This window comes from Caenorhabditis remanei, chromosome II (genome assembly GCF_010183535.1).
Source record: "Caenorhabditis remanei strain PX506 chromosome II, whole genome shotgun sequence".
Taxonomy (NCBI): Eukaryota; Metazoa; Nematoda; class Chromadorea; order Rhabditida; family Rhabditidae; genus Caenorhabditis; species Caenorhabditis remanei.
In genome coordinates, this window is record NC_071329.1 from 1640524 (window position 1) to 1661308 (window position 20785).

The 20785-nt window shown below is 36.8% G+C and overlaps 6 protein-coding genes across 6 annotated transcripts; all 6 read right to left on the minus strand.

Moving 5' to 3' along the window:
- Positions 1-1398: 1398 nt before the first annotated feature.
- GCK72_003938 (uncharacterized protein) lies at positions 1399-4113 on the minus strand (the record flags this gene model as incomplete). Its single annotated transcript, XM_053724347.1, has 9 exons — positions 1399-1548; positions 1618-1821; positions 1865-2044; positions 2604-2882; positions 3118-3285; positions 3329-3433; positions 3486-3589; positions 3885-4002; positions 4051-4113. 9 exons carry the CDS (start codon positions 4111-4113, stop codon positions 1399-1401), a joined length of 1371 nt encoding a protein of 456 aa, XP_053588541.1.
- Positions 4114-4539: 426 nt separating this feature from the next.
- Positions 4540-7032, minus strand: GCK72_003939 (uncharacterized protein; the record flags this gene model as incomplete). The annotated part of the gene is made up of 8 exons (XM_053724348.1): positions 4540-5121; positions 5167-5478; positions 5533-5748; positions 5794-6249; positions 6297-6452; positions 6648-6748; positions 6794-6902; positions 6949-7032. 8 exons carry the CDS (start codon positions 7030-7032, stop codon positions 4540-4542), a joined length of 2016 nt encoding a protein of 671 aa, XP_053588542.1.
- A 260-nt stretch (positions 7033-7292) lies between these two features.
- Positions 7293-10655, minus strand: GCK72_003940 (uncharacterized protein; the record flags this gene model as incomplete). The annotated part of the gene is made up of 9 exons (XM_053724349.1): positions 7293-7361; positions 8058-9095; positions 9139-9354; positions 9404-9874; positions 9922-10077; positions 10121-10225; positions 10271-10371; positions 10416-10524; positions 10572-10655. The coding sequence occupies 9 exons, from the start codon at positions 10653-10655 to the stop codon at positions 7293-7295; spliced, it is 2349 nt and encodes a 782-aa protein (XP_053588543.1).
- Positions 10656-10913: 258 nt separating this feature from the next.
- Positions 10914-13635, minus strand: GCK72_003941 (uncharacterized protein; the record flags this gene model as incomplete). Its single annotated transcript, XM_053724350.1, has 9 exons — positions 10914-10982; positions 11035-12075; positions 12129-12344; positions 12390-12836; positions 12914-13042; positions 13093-13197; positions 13252-13352; positions 13397-13505; positions 13552-13635. The coding sequence occupies 9 exons, from the start codon at positions 13633-13635 to the stop codon at positions 10914-10916; spliced, it is 2301 nt and encodes a 766-aa protein (XP_053588544.1).
- A 280-nt stretch (positions 13636-13915) lies between these two features.
- On the minus strand, positions 13916-17085 carry GCK72_003942 (uncharacterized protein; the record flags this gene model as incomplete). The annotated part of the gene is made up of 9 exons (XM_053724351.1): positions 13916-13984; positions 14037-15077; positions 15121-15336; positions 15848-16303; positions 16351-16506; positions 16550-16654; positions 16701-16801; positions 16846-16954; positions 17002-17085. The coding sequence occupies 9 exons, from the start codon at positions 17083-17085 to the stop codon at positions 13916-13918; spliced, it is 2337 nt and encodes a 778-aa protein (XP_053588545.1).
- Positions 17086-17353: 268 nt separating this feature from the next.
- Positions 17354-20028, minus strand: GCK72_003943 (uncharacterized protein; the record flags this gene model as incomplete). The annotated part of the gene is made up of 9 exons (XM_053724352.1): positions 17354-17422; positions 17474-18181; positions 18234-18542; positions 18590-18811; positions 18855-19295; positions 19348-19485; positions 19537-19641; positions 19688-19788; positions 19836-20028. 9 exons carry the CDS (start codon positions 20026-20028, stop codon positions 17354-17356), a joined length of 2286 nt encoding a protein of 761 aa, XP_053588546.1.
- Between the last annotated feature and the right edge of the window lie 757 nt (positions 20029-20785).

Here is a 20785-nt window from a genome sequence, read left to right on the forward strand (position 1 = left end):
TTAGGTTCGCTTCAATGTTGGCATAGCGAGACTGACGCGGGAAGTAGCTAGATTGAAAACCATCTCGCTAGAATGACAAAGCGTCTAGCTAGATTTGTCTTGTTATAATGCTAGAATGGTTTAGATGTTTTTAATATCCGAAGGTGGCTTTTTCAAAATTTATTCAGCCAATATAAAGAACAACAAAAAAGAAAAAAAACCATAGTAACAACGAAAAATTCTAGAAATAGAAATATATTATTTTCCATAACATGTAGACGTCGTGTCTCCGACGTGTCACTGTCGACATACCAAACGAGTAGTGGAACGTGCGTGATATCTAGAAAGATGAGGCTACGAAAATGTTTAGTTTTGATAGCTTTTTTCAAACTCACCGCATATTTTTGACAAAAACACCAACTTCTGATTGAATCGATGAGTCGTTCTGCTGTAATCACCTGAATTCAATTTTGTTTGTGATCATAATGATATACAATATGTACCGTTCGAATCCAATGATTGTATTCTGGATGATCCTCCCTAAAAACCCATATTGTCGACTCAGTTGGGAAAGAGTGTCTTTGACATCGCCTTATCCGTATAAGTTTCATTTCGATATCCCTCGTGCACTTCTCAAACCGGTGGTATTCTGGAATAACTGCGATAAAATATAGGAAATTATCTTTTCAGTAGAGTTAAACCTAAAAACAGAAAAAAACCACAAAAAATTGTTTAAAAATTAATAATAATAATAAATAAAAAATAATAAAATAATAATAAAAAGTTTTTCGAATATCTAACTAGCTAGACTGACGCCATGGCAAGCTAGACTAGGTTTGTGCGCTATATTAACTCCACATCTAGCTAGATTGATATCGACTCTTCCATTTTTCACAATCTAGCTAGATTAACGATATACTGATGGGCCATCAGTCTGATGGCACACATATCTAGATTGATATTCACTTGCAAAAGTTCTGTATTCTAGCTAGACTGTCATTAGATCGACATGGTGTCTAGATAGACTCCATTTTCGTGCTAGATTGACCCAGCATCTAGTTATATTAATATCGATTTGCCTGAGCTCTCATGTGCGGTAGGGCGCAGTTGTAATGAAAATGCTCGCATAATAGTTTTAATAAATTTTTAAGTGTAAAAAATGAGAAAAATTGGTTTTAAAACGACAAAAATAGGGTGAAGGGCACAAACATCGATTTTTTAGCATTTTTTTCACCAAAACATGCTCCAATCTCACCTCTGGAACCCTATTGAAAATACACCGCAACTGACAAATCCCCACAGCATCAAATAAATCACAAGTCCTCAAAAATCGCTCGTTTTTCATCTTCATCACTTCTGTATGGGCGATTTCCGCGTGATCCGAAATCTCGGGAAAATGCTTTTCGAGTCCCAAATGTTTCAACTCATTCTTGAGATTTTGGATAGTGAATCCATCTTTTTCGCATTTCGAACATCTTTTGGTGGTGGAGACAGCGAGGAGGAGTAGGCGGCGTTTATTGATTTTTTGAGATCATTGAAAACACGGAGATTGATTAAATATTGATTGTTCTGGAAGTGAAAGTTTTAGAATTTTTGAACTATAGGGATGAGGCAAACGCGCTCCATTGAGAAACTAACCAAGTTCGAATCGAAAACCGAATGAATTTGCTGAAAAAGAGATAATGGCCATTCCTCGACGTATTGGAACAACTTGATTCCGAAAATGATTTCTCTGAGTAATTCAAACAAAGCATCCACTGCGAGCACACAGAACTCTTCATTCTCCACCAATCGAACCGGTACTGCCTTGTGTTTTGTACGGAGAATCGGAGTGGGGATGAACTGAAATTGGATTAGACTCCGCCCACTTTTAAGCAGAGATTACCTCAATTCGATCAATATGATCCTTATATTTCTCAAACACCTCCTTCATATCAATGGTCTCATAGCCATAATCAACTCTTTCCATATAATTCGAATTCGAATCAATTGCCTTCAGAAATTCTGATTTCATTACGAATTTCGATTCTCCTCCATAAAATAATCTCACGACGATCGGGGATTTCTGGAATATGTCATCATATTATACAGTGCGTCCAATATTGATAGAACCCGCCCCCTAGATTTTGGGCTTCCAGAAAGAACCAGTACAGATACAAAAAAAAACTGTGATGACTATTCGATTCAGGGTACAAAGAAAACCCAGGGGCCATATTTTCATGACTCTACCTCCTTTCTTAGAAGTGTACCAGCGTACCACCAAGAATTCGGCGGCTGAAAAAATGACTTCATGGTGTTAGGCTTCTAAGTATGGAGGTAGAGTCATGAAAATATGGCCCCTGGGGTTTCTTTGTACCCTGAATCGAATAGTCATCACAGTTTTTTTTGTATCTGTACCAGAGTTGTACGTAGTGCCATTTTTCAGTTTCCGGAATTCCGGAATTCCGGAATTTCGGAATCCGGATTCCGGACAACTCTGATCTGTACTGGTTCTTTCTGGAGGCCCAAAATCTAGGGGGCGGGTTCTATCAATACGCACTGTACAATTTGTATGAAAAATATTCAAAAAAAAAAAACCAAAACATTGATAATTATTCTTCGAAACGTGTTTCCCATTTCCTTACAGTCATATCTGCCGGAAGGAACAATTCCGAGTGCTTCTTGATGATATCATTCAAACATTTGACAAGTGTTTCGAAAACGAATAAAAGAGCATTGAATAAGTCGGCACGGAGGGCATCAGGGATACCGGAATACACAAATTTTAGACGATGAAAAAGCGTATCGGAACCACATCCTACTTCGGTGACTCCCGGGAGGAGTTCTTTGGCTTTTTTGTAGAATTCTGGGATGCTTCCACTCGTAATCTTCTTCGGGATATTGTTCGGGGAGAATTTCGGTGACTGAAAATTAGAGAAAGTAAGGTAATGTCTCTCAGCACGGTGCATACTAGCTTTTCTCTAATGGGCCTATCTCGAGGTAAAAAAAGCAAAAAAAAAACTATTTCTTACTAATAGGAAAAAATAGTTCTTTTTGTTGCTTTTTTTGCTATTTCCAGAATAGGCCCATAAATGCAAGAACAGATTCAGAATCCTTACGTCGTCAGTATGCCATCCATTCTAGGATCCTACAACTCACCTCTGGATCACAGAACTCATTAACAGCCAAAAATTCACGTTTAATCTCTTCGACCGCAGATCCATCGAAACGAGCGAATTCCAGCGTTTTACTCACTATCTCGATCTTCGTTTTGATGAAAAGAGCCACGAATGCATTGTAGACCGAGAGATTCTCGGCCAGGTATGGCTGAAAAATGTAACGTTTCATTATTCATTTTTTGTTAGCGTACCAAAAACGGGTGCTTATCCAATGCAATATACTCCAAAATTACGAAGAAATCGGGTTTCGCCATGTAGATATCGTTTTTGACACTTTTATACATCAATAGAGTCGTCTGAAATTTAAAATTTCGATTTTTCTTTTCCAGACAAAGTTTCGGGACTCACATAGAGCGGAATCGTTGGTTTTGTCCCGAAATACTTGTAACTCATCGTGAAATTTCTGAAAACTCGAACATTTTTCATATGCTCTTCCGGTGATCCGTACATTCCTGAATTTATTTCATTTTTATATAAATTTTGATTTTTTCATAGTTGTCAAGGCCCGGTAGAAAATTTTCAAGGCCCGGCTTCAAAAAATAACTTTTTTTCAAAATTTTTTCAATTTTTCATTGAAAATGTGACCATTTTTGACTATTTTTCAGATTTTCTTCTAATTCTGAATGATAGGCAAAAATTTGACTTTTTCGCGAAAATACTTCGAAAAATTTGAAATTTTGACTTTCGCACCAATTTGCCCGGCCTGGGCCGGGCCTTGACAACTATGGATTTTTGAGCGTATCTTACTCAGCAAATTATTGGAATTATTAAACAAAACACGAATCAAATCGATTTCAGCATTTTCATCGAGGAATTGACCCATTCCGATCAAATGATCGTCTTTCAACTCAGATTGCTGACGAAACTACAAAAATTATTACATTTAGTGAGTTAAAAATGATTTTTTTCGTACCTTTTCCAGTATATAATCACTGGAAATCTTTCGAAGGGCATCCGGTGTAATTCGTGAAGTCATTTTTCTGAAAAAATAAATTTAAAAATTCAATTTTTGTTTTAAAACAAGAAAAACGCGAAATAAAAGTCAAGTTTCCGGTGAAAAAACGGGATTTCTCAGCTTAAAAGAATTAATAAATTATTGAAAGTACTGTAATCGTGGCGAGACCCAACGACAATATTTTGCGGTATACCTTTAGTGTAGATTTACGAGGCGGTACGGTAATTAATTTTTTCAGTTGGAAATTTGGTGTTTCGGCAAAAAAATTCAGAAAGTCTGTAATACATTCAAAAAAGGGATTCAAAAAATATTATAACGAAAAAACGAATGGATAATCAACTAAAAAAGATCAGAACCCATACTTTATCGGGAAAATTGTCAACAATAATAACGGAAAAAAAAACAAATTAAGAACAGAAAATGAAAACAACAGTAACAAAATAGCGATTAAATTCCAGGAAGAATTTCAGTTGTTTTCTGATTATTAGTAGATGAGTAGCTGATTCTATCGAGTAACTTCTCAATCATTCTCTCATTTGCCTGATTTTCAGCTGTCAACTTGAGATTTGCCTTCTCGAGCTCCTCAATTTTCTTTGACGCCTTCAGAATCTCCTCATCTTTCTCTTTACTCAATTTCTCTATTTTCTTTGCTTCAGATTCCACAATTTTTTTATTTTCTTTCTTCAAATCACTCAGCTCCTTCACCATTTTCTTCTGTTGATCTTGACTCATTTTCAGCTCATTTTCAGCATTCTCGAGTGATTTTGAGGACTCCGAGCACTTATCGCATATTTGTGGAGCGGAGAGAGCCGGTTGTGAGTGTTGGCTTGGAGTCGAGCTATTTGAGGTCTCGATTTTCCGTTTTTTCGCTGGATTCTGGTGCTCTGACGTCTTCTGAACCTCCACTGGTTGTTGACTGATTTCCATCGTTTCTAGTGCAACCGTCGCCTTCTTTTCCTTCTCACAATGCTCACACTTGTATCCGAGAACTCTTCCACATCCTTTCTGATTGTGAAGGAACATTTTGAGCTGAAAATCATATAATTTAGCAATATAATATATAGAATAACCTACATTCGGAACCCTATTGAGCACACAAATCAATTGACAGCTCTCCACAGCATCAAATAAATCGCATGTTCTCAGATATCTCTCTTTCTTCACTTTATCGATTCCTTCATATACATCTTCTGCATGGTCTTGAATTTCAGAGAATGTGTTGGTGAGTCCCAGATATTTCAGTTCTTCCTTCAGATTCTGTACAGTGAATCCATTTTTCTTCACATTTCTGACTTCTTTGACTGGCAAGACTTCGTATTTCTTTAGTTCGTTGATTGATTGGCTAATGTCTAGTGTAGCATTGAATCTTAAGAAGTATTGGTGTTTCTGGAATCGGTAAACACTTTATTGATAAACCTGTTTCGAAAAGCCAGAACTTACTTGATCAGAATAGAAAAAATGCTCTACCTTCTGAAAAATCGGAGCAAAATTTTTCCAATCTGGGGATTGGTACTTTTGGAATAGCTTGACTCCTAAAATGAGATTTCTCAAGAATTCGAAGAAATAATCGACAGTTGGAATGACGAATTGTCTCGGAAAGTGGGGTCTGAAAGGTACTGCACGGTGTTTGGAGCGAAGAATCGGAGTGCGGATGAACTGGAAATATTTTGGGATTATATTGTACTTTCTGCCGTTCCATACCTCAATTTTCTGAATTCTATCTCCAAACTCTGACTTGACTTCTTCAAAACTCATTCCCTTGTGAACAAATCCATCACTTCCAGTTTCAAATCTCTCAGATCCCGTAGACAATCTATTGAATGCATAGTACAATTCCGCCTCCATCACATATCTCTTCTCTCCATCCTCAAATAATCTGACTGTAATTGGAGAAGTATCCGGTGTAGACATGAAAAGCGGTGCTTGGTTTTCCACAATTTGTTCAATACACTTCATGATATAACTATCGATGAGAGCGCCGAAAACGATCTCTTTTTTTGTCTCGATTTCTGTATCAGATAACGATTGTAGCCGTCTGAGTAATGAATTTGCCATCCCATCATCCCAAACCGTCGGATTCAATTCCCGGAGTTTTGAAACGATCGCTGCGTAATTCTTGTTCAAAAAAAACTTTTCTAGATTGTTACGTCGCGCAGACTGAAATTAAAATATTCATTCAAGAAAATAATCATTGAAAACGCTACCGCTTGTTGATGACTTTTCGCATCTACTTCTCTCATCTCTTTCTCGATTTCATCGAACATTTTCTCATCGAATTTCACAAATTCCACGGGTCCATTAGTCGACAGAATTTTAGATTTCAGAATCTTTGCAAGCATCAAATGAAACGAAGTGGTCTTCTGAAAAACAGAATATAACAGAGGTATTGAAAAGTAAACTGGCCTGATGATTGATAGTATGAAGTGCGATATTCTGAATAATTGTATAAATATCCGGTTTACAAATGTATTTTTCCCCCTTCAAACTTTCATAGATGATTGGTGTCGCCTGAAAACATTCCGATTAATCAGAAATTTCAGTATAAAAGTGCCTACATTGAAAGCATACGCATGGTCATCGAAAAAACGAAAACTTCCAGTGAAATTTCTGAATATTTTGATATTCTCGGCAATCTCCTTGGCCGTTCCGTACATTCCTGCAAAAATTGTGGATTTATGAGAGATAAAAAAACAGTTCTTACTCAATTTATTATTCGATTTATCCAATATCTTTTGAATTACCGCTTCACCATCATCGTATACCAGCTCCGGCAGCTCATAGGACTCCAAGTCGTGAAGAAATGGGCGGAGCTTAAAATAAACATTTGTTGCTCCAATTCAGAGTTCATTCACTAACCTCAGGAAGAATGTAAAAGTAGACGCGTGAATAAACGACTTTGGAGAAGAGAACATTGTCGGGACACTTTAGAAATTGTGCCATTTTTCTGAAAACTTTGATTGAAAATAATATTAAAGTCCAATTAAGGAAATACACAGGGTTTTGATACCCGAAAATATGGGAAAATAGGAATTAAAAACAAAGAAAATTCAGAAATCATGCATTTTGGCGTGATGGTGTTTGCACACAATGCACCACATTTCACAACAGTAACAGTAATCCAAAGGGATTTTTCAACAGAAAATGATCGAACAAATAACAAATTAACAGCAAAAATTATAACAAAAGTAACAAGAAATCAATTAAATTCCAGGAAGATCTCCATTGCACGCCGGGCATTGAGTGTGGTCTTTGCGCCATTTGAATGCACACTGAAAATAAGAAAAATAAGGGAAAAACAGTTGAAAATAGAGAAAATATTACAGAGTTGCAACGGGCCGGGCCCGGCCCGTTTCGGCCCGGATTTTCAGTACTAAAAAATTTCAAAATTTTTTTTCGAATTTTTTCCGATTTTTTCGGGAAAAAATTCTAAAGGAAGAAACAACTACTTCTAAACTTAGGATTTTTGACATGAATCAATTCAGAAAGCCAGAAAAAGGAGAAATTTATTTTGATTTTATGTCTGAAAATGCGTTTCAAGCGAGTTATGAGACATCAAAATGGCAAAAATCGATGCTAATCATGCAATTTTTCAAAACATTTCAATAGAAACTCTCTTCGTCGTGCACGAGAAAGCGATATTTTCAAAAATTTTCAATAAAAAATTCGAAAAATGAACAATTATGAATGCATTTCATGCACAGATGACGAGAATTTCTGTTGAAATGTACTGAAAAAATGCACGAAAAGTGAAAAAGTGAGCAATTTTTGGAATTTGGGGGTCTCATATCTCAATTTAAACGCATTTTTTAGATATACTTGGAAAAAAAATTTGGAAAATTTTTGAAAAAAAAATTATTGAAAAAAAAATTCTAGTGGAAAAAATTCAAAAATTCAAATCCGGGCCGACCGGGCCGGGCCGGCACTTTCTCGGCCCGGCCCGGAATTTTGCAAGTATGAAATATTACATTCGAATGGAACCTTCGTTTGCACAATGGACATCTGATGACTTCTTGTCCCGCCTTGATTTGACTGGAACAAATGAGACAATCGATAATGAGAGGAGCATTTTTGGAAGTGACAGAAGTAGTTTGAGTCGATTCTTCGATAGTTTTCTCATCGATTTCATTAGTTTTCTGGTTGTTAGTCGATAAATTGCTGATTCTATCGAGTAACTTCTCAATCATTCTCTCATTTGCCTCATTTTCAGCTGTCAACTTGAGAATTGTCTTCTGAAGTTCCTCATTTTCTTTTGACGCCTTCAGAATCTCCTCTTCTTTCTCCTGATTCTTCTCTTTCTCATTGTTCAATTCCTCCATCACTTCAGCCAATTCCTCCGTTTTCTTTGCTTCAGATTCCACAATTTTCTCATGTTCTTTCTTCGAATCACTCAGCTCCTTCTCTGTATCTGTCATCTTCTGTTGCATCTCTTTCAACTGATCTCGACTTATTTTCAGCTCATTTTGAGTTTTAACGAGAATTTCAGAAGATTCTGAGCACTTTTCACAGTCTTTTGGAGCCGAGAGAGCAGGTTGTGAGTATTGATTCGGAGTCGAGCTGTTTGTGTTCTCGATTTTAAGATTCTTCATAGAATCCTGGATATCTGACGTGTTTTTGACCTCTTCTTCCTTCTCACAATGTGCACATTTGTATCCGAAAACTCTTTTGCATCCTTTCTGATTGTGAAGAAACTTCTGATAATTCGGAATCCTATTGAGCAAACAAATCAGCTGACAGCTCTCCACAGCATCAAATAAATCGCAGGTTCTGAGATATCTCTCCTTCTTCACCTTATCGATTTCTTCATAAACGCCTTCGGCATAATTTTGAATGTCAGGGAATGTCCCAGTAAGACCCAAATGATTCAGTTCGTTCTTCAAATTCTGCACAGTAAATCCATCTTTTTTCGCATTTCGAATGTCTTTGATTTGTGAAACTTCGTATTGTTGCAATGAATTTCCCACTACACTCTCGAGAATATCGTATTGCAGGAAGTATTGCTGTTTCTGTAAATATTCCATGAATAGCTCGAAATCTTCTGAAACTCACTTTTTCAATATCAAAATATTCTTCAATCTCCTGAAAAAATTGGGCGTATTTCTCCCAATCCGAACATTGGTACTTTTGGAATAGTTTGACTCCCAAAATCACATTTCTCCAGAATTCGAAGAAACAATCAACAGCTGGAATGACGAATTGTCCCGGAAAGTGTGCTCTGATAGGAACTGCACGGTGTTTGGAGCGAAGAATCGGAGTACGGATGAACTGAAAACAATTTGGGATTATTTTGTGTTTAAATCTCATGACTTCTAACCTCAATTTTTTGAATTCGATCTCCAAACTCCGCCCTGACTTCTTCAAAACTCGTTGCATTGGGAACCAATCCTTTGCGTTGTGAACCATCATTATGAATTACAAATCTCTCAGATCCCGGAGACAATCTATTCAATGCATGATACAATTCCGCCTCCATCACATATCTCTCTTCTCCATCCTCAAACAGTCTGACTGTAATTGGAGATGATTCCGGTGTGGACGTGAAAAGCGGAGCTCGTTTTGCCATAATTTCTTCAATACAGTTCATTTTACAAGTATTGGTGAGCGCGATAAAAATTGGCTCTTTTTGTGTCTCGATTCGTCTATTAGACAACAATTGTAGGTGTTTGAGGTATGAATTTGCAACGGCATCTTCCCAAAGTGTCGGATTCAATTCCCGGAATTTTGAAGCGATCGCTGGATAATTGTTAGTCGACAATGACATTGCTAGATAGTCACGTTGCGCGATCTGAAATTAAAATATTCATTCAAGAAAATAATCATTGAAAACGCTACCGCTTGTTGATGACTTTTCGCATCTACTTCTCTCATCTCTTTCTCGATTTCATCGAACATTTTCTCATCGAATTTCACAAATTCAACGGGTCCATTAGCCAGCACAATTTTTGATTTCAGAATCTTTGCAAGCATCGAATGAAAGAAAATGAATTTCTGAAAAATAAAACGGAGTTGAGCCATTGAAAAGTAAACTGACCTGATGATTGATAGTATGAAGTGCGATATTCTGAATAATTGTAAAAATATCAGGTTTATAAATGTATTTTTCTCCATTCAAACTTGTATAGATGACTGGTGACGCCTGGAAGAAGTTAGACTAATTTAATTTTCCTAATGAAATTCTTACATTGAAAGGATACTTTTGGTCATCGAAAAAACGAAAACTTTCAGTAAAATTTCTGAATATTTTGATATTCCCTGCAATCTCCTTGGCCGATCCGTACATTCCTGAGAAAATTCTGGATTTACGAGAGATGAAACCGTATTCTTACTCAATTTATTATTCGATTTATCCAACATCTTCTGAATCATTTCTTCCCCGTTATTTTCTACAAATTTCGGCAGATGATTGGTCTCCAAGTTGATTAGAAATGGGCGGAGCTTAAAATGTACTTATTGTTATTCAAGTTTAAAAATCAATCACCAACCTCAGGAAGAATGTAAGCGTAGACATGAGAATAAACGATGTTGGAGACGAGAACATGGTCTGGACATTTCAGAAATTGGGCCATTTTTCTGAAATGTTCATTAAAACTTTTGGCAGGGCTCAATTTTAGATAGTATGATGGAATTTAACCCTAGAATATTACGATAACTGAAATAAAAACAAAGAAAATTCAGAAATCGTGCATTCTGACGTGACGGTGTTTACACACAATGCACCACATTTCACGACAGTAACAGTAATCCAATGGGACTTTTCAACGGAAAGAGTGAAACAAATAACAAATTAACAACAAAAATGATAACAAAAGATAACAAAAAATCAATTAAATTCCAGGAAGATCTCCGTTGCATGCCGGGCATTGAGTGTGGTCTTTGCGCCATTTGAATGCACACTGAAAATAAGAAAAATGAGGGAAAATTGATGGAAAATAGAGAAAATATTACATTCGAATGGAACCTTCGTTTGCACAATGGACATCTGATGACTTCTTGTCCCGCCTTGATTTGACTGGAACAAATGAGACAATCGATAATGAGAGGAGCATTTTTAGAGGTGACAGAAGCAGTTGGAGTCAATTCTTCGATAGTTTTCTCATCGATTTCATTAGTTTTCTGGTTATTGGACGATAAATTGCTGATTCTATCGAGTAGCTTCTCAATCATTCTCTCATTTGCCTCATTTTCAGCTGTCAACTTGAGAATTGTCTTCTGGAGCTCCTCATTTTCCCTTGACGCTTTCAGAATCTCCTCTTCTTTTTCCTGATTCTTCTCCTTCTCTTTACTCAATTCCTCCTTCTTTTCTGCCAATTCCTCCGTCTTCTTGGCTTCAGATTCCACGATTTTCTCGTGTTCTTTCTTCGAATCACTCAGCTCTTTCTCTGTATTCGTTATCTTCTTCTCCATCTCCTTCAACTGATCTTGGCTCATTTTCAGCTCATTTTCAGTCTCCTCGAGAGTTTTTGAAGATTCCATGCACTTTTCACAGTCTTTTTGAGCAGACAGCGCCGGTTGTGAGTATTGATTTGAACCCGACTCATTTGAGCTCTCGATTTTGAGATTTTTCATAGAATCCTGGATATCTAACGTGTTTTTGACCTCTTCTTCCCTCTCACAATGTGCACATTTGTATCCGAAAACTCTTTTGCATCCTTTCTGATTGTGAAGAAACTTCTGATAATTCGGAACTCTATTGAGCACACAAATCAATTGACAGTTCTCCACTGCATCAAACAAATCGCATGTTCTCAGATATCTCTCTTTCTTCACTCTATCCACATCCTCATAGACTGCTTCGGCATGGTCTTGAATTTCAGGGAATGTGTTAGTGAGTCCCAGATATTTCAGTTCGTTTTTCAGATTCTCTACAGTGAATCCGTCTTTCTTCGCATTTCGAACGTCTTTGACCGTTGAAGCTCCGTACTGTTCCAATGATTTACTCGCTACTCTCTCGACACGAATATCAGCTCTCAGAAAGTACTGCTGCTTCTGTAAATTTCTCATGAATGGCTCGAAATCATCTGGCAACTTGTGAAACTCACTTTTTCAATATCAAAAAAATTATCAAACTCGTGAAAAAATGGGACGAATTTTCCCCAATCCGAACATTGATGTTTTTGGAATAGTTTGACTCCCAAAATCACATTTTTCCATAATTCGAAAAAATAATCGACAGCTGGAATAACGAATTGTTCCGAAAAGTGTGCTCTAATAGGAACTGCACGGTGTTTGGTGCGAAGAATCGGAGTGCGGATGAACTGGAAATAAGTAGGGATTGTTTTGTGCTTCACGTCGCTACATACCTCAATTGTCTGAATTCGATTTCCGTATTTCTTCTTCACATCATTCATATCCATTCCTCCGAAATTCAATCCATCATTATGAATTTCGAATCTGTCAGATCCCGTAGACACCCTATTCAAAGCATGATACAATTCCGCCTCCATCACATATCTCTCCTCTCCATCCTCAAATAATCTTACTGTAATTGGGCTAGATTTCGGTGTAGACATGAAGAGCGTTGCTCGTTTCGCCATAATTTGTTCAATACACTTCATGGTATAACTTTTGATGAGCATGACAAAAATGAACTGTTTTTGTTGTTCGATTGGTTTATCAAACCACGATTGTAGTAATGAAATTGTTGGGGCATCATCCCAAATCGTTGGATTCAATTCCCGGAGTTTTGAAACGATCGCTGCGTGATTCTTATTCAACACGAACATTTCTAGATAGAGACGTTGCGCGGACTGAAATTTGATAAAATGAATATAAAAAAGAAAAGAATTGAGAACACAACCGCTTGTTCGACACTCTCATTTTCTACTTCTTTCATCTCTTTCTCGATTTCATCGAACATTTTCTCATCGAATTTCACAAATTCCACGGGTCCATAAGTCTGCGTAATTTTGGATTTTAGAACCATTGCAAGCAACAAATGAAACGAAGTGGTCTTCTGAAAAAAACAAAATAAAACAGAGTTTAGCAATTGAAAGGAAAACTGACAGGATATTTAATACTATGTAGAGCGATATTCTGAATAATTGTAAATATATCCGGTTTGCAGAGGTATTTCTCTCCATTCAAGCTGTCATAGATGACGGGCGATGCCTGAAAACTTTACGATTAATCAGAGAGAGAGATAGAGAGGTATAAACTGCCTACATTGAAAGGATACGAATCCTCATCGAAAAAAAGAAAACTTTCAGGGAAATTTCTGAATATTTTGATATTCCCTGCAATCTCCTTGGCCGATCCATACATTCCTGTAAAAATTCTAAATTTACGAGAAAGAAAAAACAATTCTTACTCAATTGATTATTCGATTTATCCAATATCTTTTGAATCACCTCTTCACCATCATCGTCTACAAGTTTCGTCGATTCATTGGGCCTCAAGTTGTGTAGAAAAGGGCGGAGCTTAAAATAAAAAATTATCATTCAAGTTTAGAAATCATTTACTAACCTCAGGAAGAATGTAATGGTAGACATGAGAAGGAACGATGTTGGAGGCGAGAACATTGTCGGGACACTTTAGAAATTGCGCCATTTTTCTGAAAATTTTGATTGAAAACCGTTTTTTAGTCTTTTTGATACAAATAAAGGAAGTAAAAGAGGGTTTGGTACCTTAAAATATCGATAAAAATATGAGCGAAGAAAATTCAGAAATCATGCATTTTGACGTGACGGTGTTTACATTCAATGCACCACATTTCACAACAGTAACAGTAATCCATAGGGATTTTAATCCAAAGGGATTTTCAACAGAAAAGGATATGACAAAAAACAAATTAACAATGAAAATTATAACAAAATTAACAAAAAGTCAATTAAATTCCAGGGAGATCTCCATTGCACGCCGGGCATTGAGTGTGGTCTTTGCGCCATTTGAATGCACACTGAAAATAAGAAAAATGAGGGAAAAACAATTGAAAATAGAGAAAATATTACATTCGAATGGAATCTTCGTTTGCACAGTGGACATCTGATGACTTCTTGTCCCGCCTTGATTTGACTGGAACAAATGAGACAATCGATAATGAGGGGAGCATTTTTAGAGATGACAGAAGCATTCGGAGTCGATTCTTCGATAGTTTCCTCATCGATTTTACTAGTTTTGCGATTATTAGCTGATAAATCGGTAATTCTATCGAGTAACTTCTGAATCACTCTCTCATTTGCCTCATTTTCAGCTGTCAACTTGAGAATTGTCTTCTGGAGTTCCTCATTCTCCTTTGACGCCTTCAGAATCTCTTCTTCTTTCTCCTGATTCGTCTCTTTCTCATTGTTCAATTCCTCCTTCAATTCTGCCAATTCCTCCGTCTTCTTGGCTTCCGACTGCACAATTTTCTCGTTTTCTTTCTTCAGATAACTCAGCTCTTTTTCTGTATTCGTTATCTTCTGTTGCATCTCCTTCAACTGATCTTTACTCATTTTCAGCTCATTTTCAGCCTCCTCGAGTGATTTTGAAGATTCTGAGCACTTATCGCAGTCTTTTGGAGCCGAGAGAGCCGGTTGTGAGTATTGATTAGAAGCCGACTCATTTGAGCTCTCGATTTTAGGATTCTTCATAGAATCCTGGATATCTGGCGTCTTCTGAACATCCTTCTCCTTCTCACAATGCTCACATTTGTATCCGAAAACTCTTTTGCATCCTTTCTGACTGTGAAGAAACTTCTGATAATTCGGAATTCTATTGAGCACACAAATCAATTGACAATTCTCCACCGCATCAAATAAATCACAAGTTCTGAGATATCTCTTTTTCTTTGCTTTATAGATTCCTTCATAGACTGCTTCAGCATAGTCTTGAATTTCAGGGAATGTGACAGTGAGACCCAGATATTTCAGTTCGTTCTTCAGGTCCTGTGCAGTGAATCCATTTTTCTTCGCATTTCTGACTTCATTAATAGTTGAAACTTCGTATAGTTGCAATGAGTCGCTCACTACAATCTCGAAGCAAAATCCAGACCCCAAGAAGTATTGTTCTTTCTGTAAATGTCTCCTGAATAGCTCGAAATCTACCGAAACTCACTTTTTCAACATATAAAACATTTTCAATATTGTGAAAAAATGGGGCGAATTTCTCCCAATCCGAACATTGATATATTTGGAATAGTTTTAATCCTAAAATCAGATTTCTCCAAAATTCGAAGAAATGATCGACAGCTGGAATGACGAATTGTCCAGGAAAGTGTGCTCTAATAGGAACTGCACGGTGTTTGGAGCGAAGAATCGGAGTGCGGATGAACTGGAAATAATTTGGAATCATTCGCGATCAGGCTTGATCGGAGAAAAAATTTCAGAGTCGGAAATTCGAAAAAATGCTTTCGGAGAGTCTGAGAATTTCGGAAAATGCAAACATTTTTCCGAAAATGTTCTTAAAACCTGGTTTTTCATACTTGTCAAGGTCCGGCCTTTGGAAAATTTTTTGAATGCCCGGAACCAATTTTTTATTTTTTCAAATTTTTTAAATTTTTCATCGAAAATGTGAACATTTCTTATAATTTTTCAGAATTCCTACTAATTCTGAATGATAATCGAAAATTTGACTTTTTCGCGAAATTTTTTTTTAAATTTGAATTTTGGTGCCAAGTACCCGGGCTTATGGCCCGGGTCGGACCTCAATTTTGCTGACAAGGCCCGCACCGAGCTATGATTCTCCAAAATTCTCCGAAAAAAGTCCGATAAACGGAGAAGTCGGATATCCGATTCTCCGACTCCGAACAATCTTGTTCGCGATTAAATCCATGTCTTCAAACCTCAATTTTCTGAATTATGTTTCCAAACTCCGCCTTCACATCTTCAAAGTTCATTGCATTGGGAACCGATCCATCACTTTGAGTTTCGAGTCTCACAGATCCAGTAGATAATCTATTCAATGCATGATACAATTCCTCCGTCATCACATATCTCTCCTCTCCATCCTCAAACAGTCTTACTGTAATTGGACAAGATTTCCGTGTAGACATGAAAAGCGTTGCTCGTTTCGCCATAATTTGTTCAATACAGTTCATGATATAACTATCGATGAGCATGTCGAAAATGTACTCTTTTTGTTTGCCGATTTCTGTATTAGACAACGGTTGTAGCTGCTCGAGAAACGCATTTGCCATGCCATCATCCCAGATTGTTGGATTCAATTCCCGCACTTTTGAAATGATCGCTGCATAATTCTTATTCAACACGAACTTTTCTAGATATTCAAGTTGCGCGGTCTGAAATCAAAACATGAAAATAAGAAATTAAGAATTAAAAACACTACCGCTTGTTCGTGAGTCTTATTCTCTACTTCTCTCATCTCTTTCTCGATTTCATCGAACATTTTCTCATCGAATTCCACAAATTCAACGGGTCCATCAGTTCGCCCAATTTTGGATTTCAGAACCTTTGCAAGCAACAAATGAAGCATCACGGTATCCTGAAAATCAAAATAAAACAGAGTTATCGAAAAGAAATCTAACCTCATGATTAATAGTGTGCAGGGCGATATTATGTATAATCGTATAAATATCCGGTTTACAGAGATATTTATTGCCTTTCAAGCTGTCATAAATGACTGATGATGCCTGAAAACATTACGATCAACCAGAGATTTCAGTTTAAACTTCCTACATTGAAAGGATATGTACTGCTCTGAAAAAGACGAAAACTTTCAGAGAAATTTCTGAATATTTTGAGATTCTCGGCAAGTTCTTTGGCCGATCCGTACATTCCTGTAAAAATTGTGAATTTACGAGAAAGAAAAAACAATTCTTACTCAATTTATTATTCGATTTATCCAATATCTTTTGAATCATTTCTTCCCCGTCATCTTCAACCAGTTTCTTCGCCTCAATCGACTCGAAAACGGGTAGAAATGGGCGAAGCTTAAAATAATAAAATAATAATTAAAGTTTAGAAATCAATCACTTACCTCAGGAAGAATGTAAACGTAGACATGGTAATAAACTTTGTTGGAATCGAAAACATGATGTGGACACTTCAGGAATTGCGCCATTTTTCTGAAAACTTTGATTAAACAAAATTTTTCTTTTTTTGATACAAATTAAGGAAGTAAAAGAGGGTTTTGATACCCGAAAATATTGAAAAATATGAAGTGAAAACAAAAAAAATTTAGAAATCGTGCATTTTGACGTGATGGTGTTTACACTCAATGCACCACATTTCACGACAGTTACAGTAATCCAAAGGGATTTTTCAACAGAAACGGTAAAACAAATAACAAATTAACAACAAAAATAATAACAAAAGTAACAAAAAATCAATTAAATTCCAGGGAGATCTCCATTGCACGCCGGGCATTGAGTGTGGTCTTTGCGCCATTTGAATGCACACTGAAAATAAGGAAAATGAGTGAAAATTGATGGAAAATTGAATAAAATTACATTCGAATGGAATCTTCGTTTGCACAAAGGACATCTGATGACTTCTTGTCCCGCCTTGATTTGACTGGAACAAATGAGACAATCGATAACGAGGGGAGCATTTTTAGAGGTGACAGAAGCAGTCGATTCTTCGATAGTTTTCTCATTAATTTCAGTAGTTTTGTGGTTACTAGTCGATAAATTTCTGATTCTATCGAGTAACTTCTGAATCACTCTCTCATTTGTCTCATTTTCAGCTGTCAATTTGAGAATTGTCTTCTGAAGTTCCTCATTTTCTTTTGACGCCTTCAGAATCTCCTCGTCTTTCTCCTGATTCTTCTCCTTCTCATTGTTCAATTCCTCCTTCATTTTAGCCAATTCCTCTGTCTTCTTTGCTTCAGATTCCACAATTTTCTCGTGTTCTTTCTTCAGGTCACTCGATTCCTTCTCTGTATCCAACACCTTCTGTTGCATCTCCTTCAACTGATTTTCACTTATTTTCAGCTCATTTTCAGTCTCCTCGAGAGAATTGGAAGATTCTGAGCACTTATCGCAGTCTGTTGAAGCAGGGAGAGCTGGTTTTGAGCATTGGTTTGGAATTGGTTCATTTGAGCTCTTGATTTTCAGATTCCTCATAGAATTCTGAGCATCCTTCTCCTTCTCACAATTCTCACATTTGTATCCGAATACCATACCACATCCTTTCTGGTTGTGAAGAAACTTCTTGAGCTGAAATTCGGAAAAACTATGCAAAATTGGAGGCAGAAATAGTTTGTCTTACATTCGGAATTCTATTGAGCAAACAAATCAACTGACAATTCTCCACAGCATCAAACAAATCGCAGGTTGTCAGAAATCTCTCCTTCTTCGCTTTATAGATTTCTTCATAGACATCTTCAGAATAATCAAGGATTTCCGGAAAGAGCCCAGTAAGACCCAAATGATTCAGTTCGTTCTTCAGATGCTGTGCAGTGAACCCGTCTTGTTTCGCATTTCGAACGTCTTTATTTGGTGAAAATGATTTCATAGTGTCCTGAAGCGTCGTCAACAGATTATCGACAGATGCAATTTGTAAGAAATATGGCGATTCCTGAAAAATACTACTATTTTAAACTACACTTTCCGTGCAATTCTTACAACTTCGGGTTTGAATACTTTCTCGAGAGCATTAAAAATGTACTTAAAAACGGCAAACGTTTCGAAACATTTCTGAAAAATCTTGAATCCAGTGATGATACTCTTCATATATTCGAAGAAAGCGTCCACAGCGAGAATACACCAATCATTTGGGTCTTCTGGATTAGGTCCTTTAATCGGAACAGCTCGGTGTTTGGTTCTTTTGATTGGATAGCGGATGAACTGGAAAAAAAACATATGATACTTGGCTTCTTACCTAACTCACCTCAATATTCCCTTCTCCCTTCTCTTTCGCTTCTTCCAGCCCCATTGTGGTGTACATATGTGGCCCAACTTTACTATAATTTTCAAATATTTCTGATAGCCTTTCTGGCCACAAAGCATAAGCTAATTCAGCTGCGATCACAAATTTCTGATCTCCATCCTCAAATACTCTGACGGTAATCGGTGCCTTTTGCTGAAACATCTCTGGTCTCGTTTCAATAATGTTTCGAATACAAATCGCCATGGTCATATTCACCGAGTATACAGTCAACGCCTCAGCCGGATTTTTGTTCGAATTCATTACACCTTTGTAGTAATTTTTGATCAAATTTCGAAAATCTTCTTTAGTGTAGCCCGCAGTTTTCACTTTAAAATACTTCTCAACCAGTGTTTCGAAATTTCCAGAAGATACTTGTGACACTGTTTCAGCGATTTCATTCTTCTGAAAGAACAATTTCGACTTCATTTAACAATATTTCGATAAAAATGCGCACACTATTCGCTTTCCGCATTTCCATCTCAATCTCATCGAACACTTTCTGATCGAATTTTACGAATTCCAGATATTTCGCTTGCTGTTTCGGAAGACCACTTAAAGCACCGGCAATCACATATCGGAAAGTGTCAACATTCTGAAAGTAGTCTCATAATAACTTTTTGTAGTGAACTACTAGGCAATTTACAGGCATCAATGAGATTTCCACCGCCATATTTTGAAGAATCACGAAAAGGTCCGATCTGCAGATGAATTTCTCATTTTTCAAACTGTGAAAAATGGCTGGAGCATTCTGAAATAATACTATTTTGAAAACAATGGAAAATCATTACAATTACAATGTATGGCTCATGATAGGTTCCCAAAAATTGCTGACTTCCAGGAAAATTTTGATAAATCTTTAGATTCTGTGCAAGCTCTTCGGCCGATCCGTACATTCCTGAAAATTCGTTATTTATGGAACTTTTCAGCCAAAAACTGCCTTACTGAGTTTAAAATTCGAATTTTCTAGCATTTTCTGTAACACTTCTTCGCCATTTCCTTTTACGAAACACTCGGGTTCATAAAATATATTTTTGTCAATTGACGAACGGATATCATTGAGAATATATGAGTGAGCAATCGAATGTAGACATGTTGATGTGAGCATATTGTCTGGTGATTTCAAGTATTTCGACATTTTTCTGGAAAATAAACGTTTAATTTTCCCTATTATTTGGAAAAAAGCGAAGGAATCCCATTCATTTATCTCAAAAAACACTTTTCAAAAATTATTTTGTTAAAAAAAGAAAAACACGTGGCGTCCGCATTCCGACGTGACGGTGTTCGCGGACAATGCGTCACACTCTACGACAAATACAGTAATCCGTTGGGGAGATTTTACCGGATTTTAAAGCGAGAAAATGGTAAAAAATCAACAATTTTTATAAAATTTAATGTGAAAAAATGATAGAATTGGGTGAGAATATACTAGAAACTGATTTGAAAAGGTAAAACGGGTGGAAAATAACAATTAAAAATGATAACAAGAAGAACAACAAAGTAAAAATAACAAATAATTAAAAATAATTGGGAATCTTGTCGTCGCAAGCCGGGCATTCTTCGTGGATCCGAATATGGAAGTAGGCGCACTGAAAATAAGAAATTAATGGATTTTCCGGAAATTATCGATTTTTCTACCACTTGATGGAATTTCTCGCCAGTTCTGGAACAATCCAACCAGTCATCGTCGGACGGCTCAATTTCTTTGTGACATACGTAGCAGATGACAACGGGTGGGATTCTGACGGCAAGCAAAGCTCCAGAATCATCAGAAACCTCTTCCATATCCTTCTTCTGTCTTCCAACTGTCAATTTATCGAGTAACTGTTGAATTACTCTCTGATTCGCCTCGTTTTCAGCAGTCAACTTGAGAATTGTCTCTTGAAGTCGTTGAT